The sequence below is a fragment of the Oncorhynchus clarkii genome, chromosome 19 (genome assembly GCF_045791955.1).
Source record: "Oncorhynchus clarkii lewisi isolate Uvic-CL-2024 chromosome 19, UVic_Ocla_1.0, whole genome shotgun sequence".
Taxonomy (NCBI): domain Eukaryota; kingdom Metazoa; phylum Chordata; class Actinopteri; order Salmoniformes; family Salmonidae; genus Oncorhynchus; species Oncorhynchus clarkii.
The window spans coordinates 1587968-1600069 of record NC_092165.1 but is presented as its reverse complement, the minus strand read 5'-3'; the positions used below and the strand labels follow the sequence as shown (position 1 = coordinate 1600069).

Genomic DNA, 12102 nt, shown 5'->3' with positions numbered 1-12102 from the left:
GATGAGACCCAGGTGTAGTCTGACTAGTCGACTGGTTGTCGTTGTTGACCACTGTGTGTTGTTCGTCCAGCTCTCTCAGGACCCTGATGAGTCGCTGACTGATGAGGTCATCGCCCAGCAGCTACAGATGGACGAGGACATGGAGTTGGAGAGGCAGGTCCACGAGGACGAGGAGTTTGCCAAGACGCTGGCCATGTTGGACCAACAACCACACGCCAAAAAGGTGAAGAGTACACACACACACACACACACTACAAACTTTCTTTCTCCCTCTGAAAGATTCAACATGTCTCTATATTTATTTATATATGTGTGTGTGTGTGTGTGTGTATCCAGGCTCGTAAATACTCTGGTGAGGATCTGGGGTCTGCCACGTCAGCCAACAAAAGCAGCGCTAACTCCTCCCACAGCAGCACCGCCAGCCAATCACAGCCCAATGGGCGGGATCACAACCAGGACGTGATCGGTCCGTCCCCTAAAAAGGTCCCCCCTCTTGTTAAGACCAGTTCCAAACTGTCCATGATGAAGAAAAGGGAGGAGGAAGAGGAAGGAGGAGGCAAGACAAATCTGAGTATCAATGCGTCTGTCTCTCCCAAAAAGGAGTTCCTAACCCCTTCGAGCACAGACAGGAAGTCCAAGCTCAGAACAGGAAGTGTAACCATGGTGACCACACCCACGACTCTTAAAACCTCCCCCAAGAAAGAGGTGAAACGTTTTAAATCAACAGTTATCGTTTAAAGAAAATAACCCAAAACTCTCTGACTCTGTGACTGTGACTTCCTGACTGTGACTGTGTGTAACTGTGTGACTGTGAGTGACTCTGTGACTGTCTGACTGTGAGTGACTCTGTGACTGTCTGACTGTGAGTGACTCTGTGACTCTGTGTGACTGTGAGTGACTCTGTGACTCTGTGTGACTGTGAGTGACTCTGTGACTGTGTGTGACTGTGAGTGACTCTGTGACTGTGTGACTGCGAGTGACTCTGTGACTGTGTGTGACTGTGAGTGACTCTGTGACTGTGTGACTGTGAGTGACTCTGACTGTGTGACTGTGAGTGACTCTGTGACTGTGTGTGACTGTGTGTAACTGTGAGTGACTCTGTGACTGTGTGTAACTGTGAGTGACTCTGTGACTGTGAGTGACTCTGTGGCTGTGTGTGACTGTGAGTGACTCTGTGACTGTGTGTGACTGTGAGTGACTCTGTGACTGTGTGTAACTGTGAGTGACTCTGTGACTGTGTGTAACTGTGAGTGACTGTGTGACTGTGTGACTGTGTGTAACTGTGAGTGACTCTGTGACTGTGTGTGACTGTGAATGACTCTGTGACTGTGTGTGACTGTGAGTGACTCTGTGACTGTGTGTGACTGTGAGTGACTCTGTGCCTGTGTGTGACTGTGAGTGACTGTGTGTGACTGTGAGTGACTCTGTGTGACTGTGAGTGACTCTGTGTGACTGTGAGTGACTCTGTGACTGTCTGACTGTGAGTGACTCTGTGACTCTGTGTCACTGTGAGTGACTCTGTGACTGTGTGTGACTGTGAGTGACTCTGTGACTGTGTGTGACTGTGAGTGACTCTGTGAGTGACTCTGTGACTGTGTGTGACTGTGAGTGACTCTGTGACTGTGTGTAACTGTGAGTGACTCTGTGACTGTGTGTAACTGTGAGTGACTCTGTGACTCTGTGACTGTGAGTGACTCTGTGACTGTGTGTGAGTGACTCTGTGACTGTGTGTAACTGTGAGTGACTCTGTGACTGTGTGTGAGTGACTCTGTGACTGTGTGTAACTGTGAGTGACTCTGTGACTGTGTGTAACTGTGAGTGACTGTGTGACTGTGAGTGACTGTGTGTAACTGTGAGTGACTCTGTGACTGTGTGTGACTGTGAATGACTGTGTGACCTGTGAGTGACTCTGTGACTGTGTGTGACTGTGTGACTCTGTGACTGTGTGTGACTGTGAGTGACTCTGTGACTGTGTGTGACTGTGAGTGACTCTGTGACTGTGTGTGACTGTGAGTGACTCTGTGACTGTGTGTGACTGTGAGTGACTCTGTGACTGTGAGTGACTCTGTGACTGTGTGTAACTGTGAGTGACTCTGTGACTGTGTGACTGTGAGTGACTCTGTGACTGTGTGTGACTGTGAGTGACTCTGTGACTGTGTGTGACTGTGTGTAACTGTGAGTGACTCTGTGACTGTGTGTGACTGTGAGTGACTCTGTGACTGTGTGTGACTGTGAGTGACTCTGTGACTGTGTGTGACTGTGTGTGACTGTGTGTGACTGTGAGTGACTCTGTGACTGTGTGTGACTGTGAGTGACTCTGTGACTGTGTGTGACTGTGAGTGACTCTGTGACTGTGAGTGACTCTGTGACTGTGTGTAACTGTGAGTAACTCTGTGACTGTGTGTGACTGTGAGTGACTCTGTGACTGTGTGTAACTGTGAGTGACTCTGTGACTGTGTGTAACTGTGAGTGACTCTGTGACTCTGTGACTGTGTGTGACTGTGAGTGACTCTGTGACTGTGTGTGACTGTGAGTGACTCTGTGACTGTGTGTGACTGTGAGTGACTCTGTGACTGTGTGTGACTGTGAGTGACTCTGTGACTGTGTGTGACTGTGAGTGACTCTGTGACTGTGAGTGACTCTGTGACTGTGTGTGACTGTGAGTGACTCTGTGACTGTGTGTAACTGTGAGTGACTCTGTGACTCTGTGACTGTGAGTGACTCTGTGACTGTGTGTAACTGTGAGTGACTCTGTGACTGTGTGTGACTGTGAGTGACTCTGTGACTGTGAGTGACTCTGTGACTGTGTGACTGTGAGTGACTCTGTGACTGTGTGTAACTGTGAGTGACTCTGTGACTGTGAGTGACTCTGTGACTGTGTGTAACTGTGAGTGACTCTGTGGCTGTGTGTAACTGTGAGTGACTCTGTGACTGTGTGTGACTGTGAGTGACTCTGTGACTGTGTGTGACTGTGTGTGTGACTCTGTGACTGTGTGTAACTGTGACTCTGTGTAACCGTGTGTGTCCAGAGCACCAGTCCAGAGGAATCAGAGAAGAAGCGAGGGAACTCCTCAGCCTTCCGTAGTTTCCTGAACCGAGACGGACCCAGAGCCCTGGGATCTAAACCCATACCCACTGTAAGACAAACACACAGTCCTGGGATCTAAACACATACCCACTGGGATCTAAACACATACCCACTGGGATCTAAACACATACCCACTGGGGTCTAAACACATACCCACTGGGGTCTAAACACATACCCACTGGGATCTAAACACATACCCACTGGGGTCTAAACACATACCCACTGGGGTCTAAACACATACCCACTGGGATCTAAACACATACCCACTGGGATCTAAACACATACCCACTGGGATCTAAACACATACCCACTGGGGTCTAAACACATACCCACCGGGATCTAAACACATACCCACCAGGATCTAAACCCATACCCACTGGGGTCTAAACACATACCCACTGGGGTCTAAACACATACCCACTGTGGTCTAAACACATACCCACCGGGATCTAAACCCATACCCACTGGGGTCTAAACACATACCCACCGGGATCTAAACCCATACCCACTGGGGTCTAAACACATACCCACTGGGGTCTAAACCCATACCCACTGGGGTCTAAACACATACCCACTGTGGTCTAAACACATACCCACTGTGGTCTAAACACATACCCACTGGGGTCTAAACACATCCACTGGGATCTAAACACATACCCACTAGGGTCTAAACACATACCTACTAGGGTCTAAACACATACCTACTAGGGTCTAAACACATACCCACTAGGGTCTAAACACATACCCATTGGGATCTAAACCCATACCCACTGTAAGACAAACACATACCCACTGGGGTCTAAACACATACCCACTGGGGTCTAAACACATACCCACTGGGGTCTAAACACATACCCACTGGGGTCAAAACACAAGCCCACTGGCGTCTAAACACAAGCCCACTGGGGTCTAAACACATACCCACTGTAAGACAAACACATACCCACTGGGGTCTAAACACAAGCCCACTGGGGTCTAAACACACACCCACTGGGATCTAAACACATACCCACTGGGGTCAAAACACATGCCCACTGGGGTCTAAACACAAGCCCACTGGGGTCTAAACACAAGCCCACTGGGGTCTAAACACATACCCACTGTAAGACAAACACATACCCACTGGGGTCTAAACACATACCCACTGGGGTCTAAACACATGCCCACTGGGGTCTAAACACAAGCCCACTGGGGTCTAAACACAAGCCCACTGGGGTCTAAACACAAGCCCACTGGGGTCTAAACACACACCCACTGGGATCTAAACACATACCCACTGGGGTCTAAACACACACCCACTGGGGTCTAAACACACACCCACTGGGGTCTAAACACACACCCACTGGGATCTAAACACATACCCACTGGGGGTATAAACACACACCCACTGGGGGTATAAACACACACCCACTGGGGGTATAAACACACACCCACTGGGGGTATAAACACACACCCACTGCGGGTATAAACACACACCCACTGGGGGTATAAACACACACCCACTGCGGGTATAAACACACACCCACTGGGGGTATAAACACACACCCACTGCGGGTATAAACACACACCCACTGGGGGTATAAACACACACCCACTGGGGGTATAAACACACACCCACTGGGGTCTAAACACATACCCACTGGGGTCTAAACACACACCCACTGGGGTCTAAACACACACCCACTGGGGTCTAAACACACACCCACTGGGGTCTAAACACACACCCACAGGGGGGTATAAACACATACCCACAGGGGGGTCTAAACACACACCCACAGGGGGGTCTAAACACACACCCACAGGGGGGTATAAACACATACCCACTGGGGTCTAAACACGTACCCACTGGGGTCTAAACACACACCCACAGGGGGGTATAAACACACACCCACTGGGGTATAAACACATACCCACAGGGGGGTATAAACACACACCCACTGGGGTATAAACACACCCACTGGGGTCTAAACACACACCCACAGGGGGGTCTAAACACACACCCACAGGGGGTCTAAACACATACCCACTGGGGTCTAAACACATACCCACTGGGGGTATAAACACATACCCACTGGGGGGTATAAACACACACCCACTGGGGGGTATAAACACACACCCACTGGGGTCTAAACACACACCCACTGGGGTCTAAACACACACCCACTGGGGTCTAAACACACACCCACAGGGGGGTCTAAACACACACCCACAGGGGGGTCTAAACACACACCCACAGGGGGGTCTAAACACACACCCACTGGGGTCTAAACACACACCCACTGGGGTCTAAACACACACCCACAGGGGGGTCTAAACACACACCCACAGGGGGGTCTAAACACACACCCACAGGGGGGTATAAACACACACCCACAGGGGGGTCTAAACACATACCCACTGTAACCACTATAACACGTGTGTGTGTGTGTGTGTGTGTGTGTGTGTGTTTGTGTGTGTGTGTATAATCTGTGTGTGTGTGTGTATAACCTGTGTGTGCGTGTGTGTGTGTGTATAACCTGTGTGTGTGTGTGTGTATAACCTGTGTGTGTGCAGGGAGCAGAGAACTGCCTGGAGGGAGGTGTGTTTGTGATCTCTGGTGTGTTGGAGAGTATGGAACGTGAGGATGCTAAGTCCCTGATAGAGCGCTATGGAGGGAAGGTGACCGGTAACATCAGTAAGAGGACGACATACCTGGTGATGGGCAGAGATGGAGGAGTCACCAAGACTGAGAAGGTACACAAAGGGTTAACTTATTTACCTCTCTCTGTCTCTTTCAATCTCTCTCTCTCGTTTTCGCTCTCTCACGTTCTCTCTCTCGTTTTCGCTCTCTCTCGTTCTCTCTCTCGTTTTCTCTCTCTCTCGTTTTCTCTCTCTCTCGTTTTCTCTCTCTCTCGTTTTCTCTTGTTCTCTCTCTCGTTTTCTCTCTCGTTTTCTCTCTCTCGTTTTCTCTCTCGTTTTCTCTCGTTCTCTCTCTCTCTCGTTCTCTCTCTCTCTCGTTCGCTCTCTCTCTCGTTCTCTCTCTCGTTCTCTCCCTTTGACCTCAGTTTTTTTCAATATAGCTCCTTTCTCGTCTCTCTCCTCTCTCTCCTCTCTCTCTCTCCTCTCTCTCTCTCCTCTCTCTGTCTCTCTCTCTCTCTCTCCTCTCTCTGTCTCCAGGCGGAGGGGTTTGGAACAAAGATCCTGGATGAGGATGGTCTGTTGGAGCTCATCAGAAGTACACCAGGGAAGAAGTCCAAGTACCTGATTGCTGCCGAGGCAGAGGTGAGGGGGAACATTGGGCTCTGGTCTAAAGTACCTGGTAATACTACTAATATAACTCATATAATACTACTAATATAACTAATATAATACTACTAATATAACTCATATAATACTACTAATATTACTAATGTAATACTAATAATAATATTACTAATGTAATACCACTAATAATATAACTAATATAATACTACTAATAATATTACTAATGTAATACTACTAATAATATTACTAATGTAATACTACTAATAATATTACTAATGTAATACTACTAATAATATTACTAATGTAACTGGTGTAATACTACTAATATAACTGGTGTAATACTACTAATGTAACTGGTGTAATACTACTAATATAACTGGTGTAATACTACTAATATAACTGGTGTAATACTACTAATATAACTGGTGTAATACTACTAATATTACTGGTGTAATACTACTAATATAACTGGTGTAATACTACTAATGTAACTGGTGTAATACTACTAATATAACTGGTGTAATACTACTAATATAACTGGTGTAATACTACTAATATAACTGGTGTAATATTACTAATATAACTGGTGTAATACTACTAATATAACTGGTGTAATACTACTAATATAACTGGTGTAATATTACTAATATAACTGGTGTAATACTACTAATATAACTGGTGTAATACTACTACTAATATAACTAATGTAATACTACTAATGTAATATAACTATGTAATACTACTAATATTACTAATATAACTGGTGTAATACTACTAATATTACTAATGTAACTGGTGTAATACTACTAATATTACTAATGTAACTGGTGTAATACTACTAATATTACTAATGTAATATTACTAATGTAACTGGTGTAATACTACTAATATTACTAATGTAATATTACTAATGTAATACTACTAATATTACTAATGTAATACTACCAATATTACTAATGTAATACTACCAATATTACTAATGTAATACTACTAGTAATACTACTAATATTACTAATGTAATACTACTAATATTACTAATGTAATACTACTAATACTACTAATATTACTAATGTACTACTACTAATATAACTAATGTAATACTACTAATGTAACTAATGTAACTGGTGTAATACTACTAATATAACTAATGTACTACTATTAATATAACTAATGTAATACTACTAATATGTAGGAAGTATTAGGCCTGTTCTCCCTGATCCGGTTAATTTGTTGTATCTCCTCTTTCGTCCTATCAGAACAAGGGATTTAAGAGCAGAACACCGGACACCAAGACCACCTCCCGCACCCCCAAACAGTCCCCCAAAACTCGCTCCATGACCCCCAGCCCCTCCAAACCTGGCTCAGCGTCGGGGCGAGGAGTCAGGGTAGGGGACAGCGTGACCCTCCCAGGGAGGGGTACAGGTTCAGGGGTCAAAAGAGGGCTGGACTTGGGGGGTAAGAGCCAATCATCTTCCTCCTCTGCCACTCTGTCTTTGCCCTCATTCGCGGGTGAAGATTTCAGTCTGCTGTGGGTGGATAAGTACCGCCCCCAGAATCTGAAGGCTGTGATTGGTCAGCAGGGAGACCAGAGCCAAGCCAATAAGTTGCTTCGCTGGCTGAAGAACTGGCACACCCACCATGCAGTGGGAGGGGCTAAACCAGCAGGTCTGTCTGTCTCTCTCTCTGTGTCTCTCTCTGTGTCTCTCTCTGTGTCTCTCTCTGTGTCTCTCTCTCTGTCGCTCTCTCTGTCTCTCTCTCTGTCTCTCTCTCTCTCTGTGTCTCTCTCTCTCTCTGTGTCTCTCTCTCTCTCTGTGTCTCTCTCTCTCTCTCTGTGTCTCTCTCTCTCTGTCTCTGTCTCTCTCTGTGTCTCTGTCTCTCTCTCTCTGTGTCTCTCTCTCTCTCTCTGTGTCTCTCTCTCTCTGTCTCTGTCTCTCTCTGTGTCTCTCTCTCTCTCTGTGTCTCTCTCTCTCTCTCTGTGTCTCTCTCTCTCTGTGTCTCTGTCTCTCTGTCTCTCTCTCTCTCTCTCTCTCTCTCTGTGTCTCTCTCTCTCTCTCTGTGTCTCTCTCTCTCTCTCTGTCTCTCTCTCTGTGTCTCTGTCTAGTAGTGTTTGTATACTCTCTTAGTAGTAGATAAATAATGTGTTCTCCCTCTCTCCCAGGGAGAGGGTTTGGTAAGTTCACCAGTACTAAGGATAATGGTTCGAGCTTCAAGGCAGCCCTGTTATCTGGACCTCCTGGCGTGGGCAAGACCACCACAGCTGCCTTGGTCTGTGAGGTCAGTCTGAACTACTGTCTGTCCTCGTCTTCTCCGGTTCAAATCTCACTTTCTGTTTGTCTCCTGAACTACTCTCTGTCCTCGTCTTCTCCGGTTCAAATCTCACTTTCTGTTTGTCTCCTGAACTACTGTCTGTCCTCGTCTTCTCCGGTTCAAATCTCACTTTCTGTTTGTCTCTTTGTGTGTGTGTGTGTGTGTGTGTGTGTGTGTGTGTGTGTGTGTGTGTGTAGGAGCTGGGCTACAGCTATGTAGAGATGAATGCCAGCTGTACTCGCAGTAAGAACAGTCTGAAACAGGTGATCGCTGAGTCTCTGAACAACACCAGTATCAACAACTTCTACACAGGTACACACACACACACACACACACACATCACCACACACACACACACACACATCACCACACACACACACACACACACACACATCACCACACACACACACACACACACACACATCACCACACACACACACACACACACACATCACCACACACACACACACACACACACATCACCACACACACACACACACATCACCACACACACACACATCACCACACACACACACATCACCACACACACACACATCACCACACACACACACATCACCACACACACACACATCACCACACACACACATCACCACACACACACATCACCACACACACACACATCACCACACACACACACATCACCACACACATCATTTTTCTGAAACCAAATTGCACTTTGTGGATGGAATTGAATTATATTTCTTATTTGTTTACCCTCCTCTCTCCCCTCCTCTCTCTCTCTCCCCTCCTCTCTCTCTCTCCCCTCCTCTCTCTCTCTCCCCTCCTCTCTCTCTCTCCCCTCCTCTCTCTCTCTCCCCTCCTCTCTCTCTCTCCCCTCCTCTCTCCCCTCCTCTCTCTCTCTCTCTCTCTCCCCTCTCCCCTCTCTCTCTCTCCCCTCCTCTCTCCCCTCCTCTCTCTCCCCTCTCTCTCTCTCTCCCCTCCTCTCTCTCTCTCCCCTCCTCTCTCTCTCTCCCCTCCTCTCTCTCTCTCCCCTCCTCTCTCTCTCCCCTCCTCTCTCTCTCCCCTCCTCTCTCTCTCCCCTCCTCTCTCTCTCCCTCTCTCTCTCTCTCTCTCCCCTCCTCTCTCTCTCCCCTCCTCTCTCTCTCCCCTCCTCTCTCTCCCCTCCTCCTCTCTCCCCTCTCTCTCCCCTCTCCCCTCTCTCTCTCCCCTCCTCTCTCTCTCCCTCTCTCTCTCTCCCCTCTCTCTCTCCCCCCTCCTCTCTCTCTCCCCTCCTCTCTCTCTCCCCTCCTCTCTCTCTCTCTCTCCCTCTCTCTCTCCCTCCCTCTCTCTCTCCCCTCCTCTCTCTCTCCCCTCCTCTCTCTCTCCTCTCTCTCCCCTCCTCTCTCTCTCCCCTCCTCTCTCCCCTCCTCTCTCTCTCCCCTCCTCTCTCTCTCCCCCTCCTCTCTCTCTCCCCTCCTCTCTCTCTCTCCCCTCCTCTCTCTCTCTCCCCTCCTCTCTCTCCTCCTCTCCCCTCCTCTATCTATCCTCTCTCTCTCCCCTCCTATCTATATATATATATATATCTCTCTCTCCCCTATATATATATATATATATATATATATATATATATATATATATATATATATATATATATATATATATATATATATATATATATATATATATATATATATATATATATATATATATATATATATATATATATATATATATATATATATATATATATATATATATATATATATATATATATATATATATATATATATATATATATATATATATATATATATATATATATATATATATATATATATATATATATATATATATATATATATATATATATATATATATATATATATATATATATATATATATATATATATATATATATATATATATATATATATAGATATATATATATATATATATATATATATATATATATATATATATATATATATATATATATATATATATATATATATATATATATATATATATATATATATATATATATATATATATATATATATATATATATATATATATATATATATATATATATATATATATATATATATATATATATATATATATATATATATATATATATATATATATATATATATATATATATATATATATATATATATATATATATATATATATATATATATATATATATATATATATATATATATATATATATATATATATATATATATATATATATATATATATATATATATATATATATATATATATATATATATATATATATATATATATATATATATATATATATATATATATATATATATATATATATATATATATATATATATATATATATATATATATATATATATATATATATATATATATATATATATATATATATATATATATATATATATATATATATATATATATATATATATATATATATATATATATATATATATATATATATATATATATATATATATATATATATATATATATATATATATATATATATATATATATATATATATATATATATATATATATATATATATATATATATATATATATATATATATATATATATATATATATATATATATATATATATATATATATATATATATATATATATATATATATATATATATATATATATATATATATATATATATATATATATATATATATATATATATATATATATATATATATATATATATATATATATATATATATATATATATATATATATATATATATATATATATATATATATATATATATATATATATATATATATATATATATATATATATATATATATATATATATATATATATATATATATATATATATATATATATATATATATATATATATATATATATATATATATATATATATATATATATATATATATATATATATATATATATATATATATATATATATATATATATATATATATATATATATATATATATATATATATATATATATATATATATATATATATATATATATATATATATATATATATATATATATATATATATATATATATATATATATATATATATATATATATATATATATATATATATATATATATATATATATATATATATATATATATATATATATATATATATATATATATATATATATATATATATATATATATATATATATATATATATATATATATATATATATATATATATATATATATATATATATATATATATATATATATATATATATATATATATATATATATATATATATATATATATATATATATATATATATATATATATATATATATATATATATATATATATATATATATATATATATATATATATATATATATATATATATATATATATATATATATATATATATATATATATATATATATATATATATATATATATATATATATATATATATATATATATATA

The 12102-nt window shown here is 40.1% G+C and overlaps 1 protein-coding gene across 4 annotated transcripts in view; it reads left to right on the top strand.

Moving 5' to 3' along the window:
* LOC139374571 (replication factor C subunit 1-like) overlaps nt 1–12102 on the top strand; it is a 57441-nt gene that overhangs the window by 14652 nt on the left and 30687 nt on the right. For all 4 annotated transcript variants that reach the window (XR_011627689.1, XR_011627687.1, XR_011627688.1 and 1 more), the window contains exons 6-13: nt 71–223; nt 337–705; nt 3030–3137; nt 5642–5821; nt 6245–6349; nt 7588–7996; nt 8490–8605; nt 8836–8950. Coding sequence is in view for 1 of the 4 variants with exons in the window: in XM_071115568.1 (XP_070971669.1) it covers nt 71–223; nt 337–705; nt 3030–3137; nt 5642–5821; nt 6245–6349; nt 7588–7996; nt 8490–8605; nt 8836–8950 (1555 nt within the window). In the remaining 3 variants the exon portion in view is untranslated. The remainder of the gene's footprint in view (nt 1–70; nt 224–336; nt 706–3029; nt 3138–5641; nt 5822–6244; nt 6350–7587; nt 7997–8489; nt 8606–8835; nt 8951–12102) is intronic.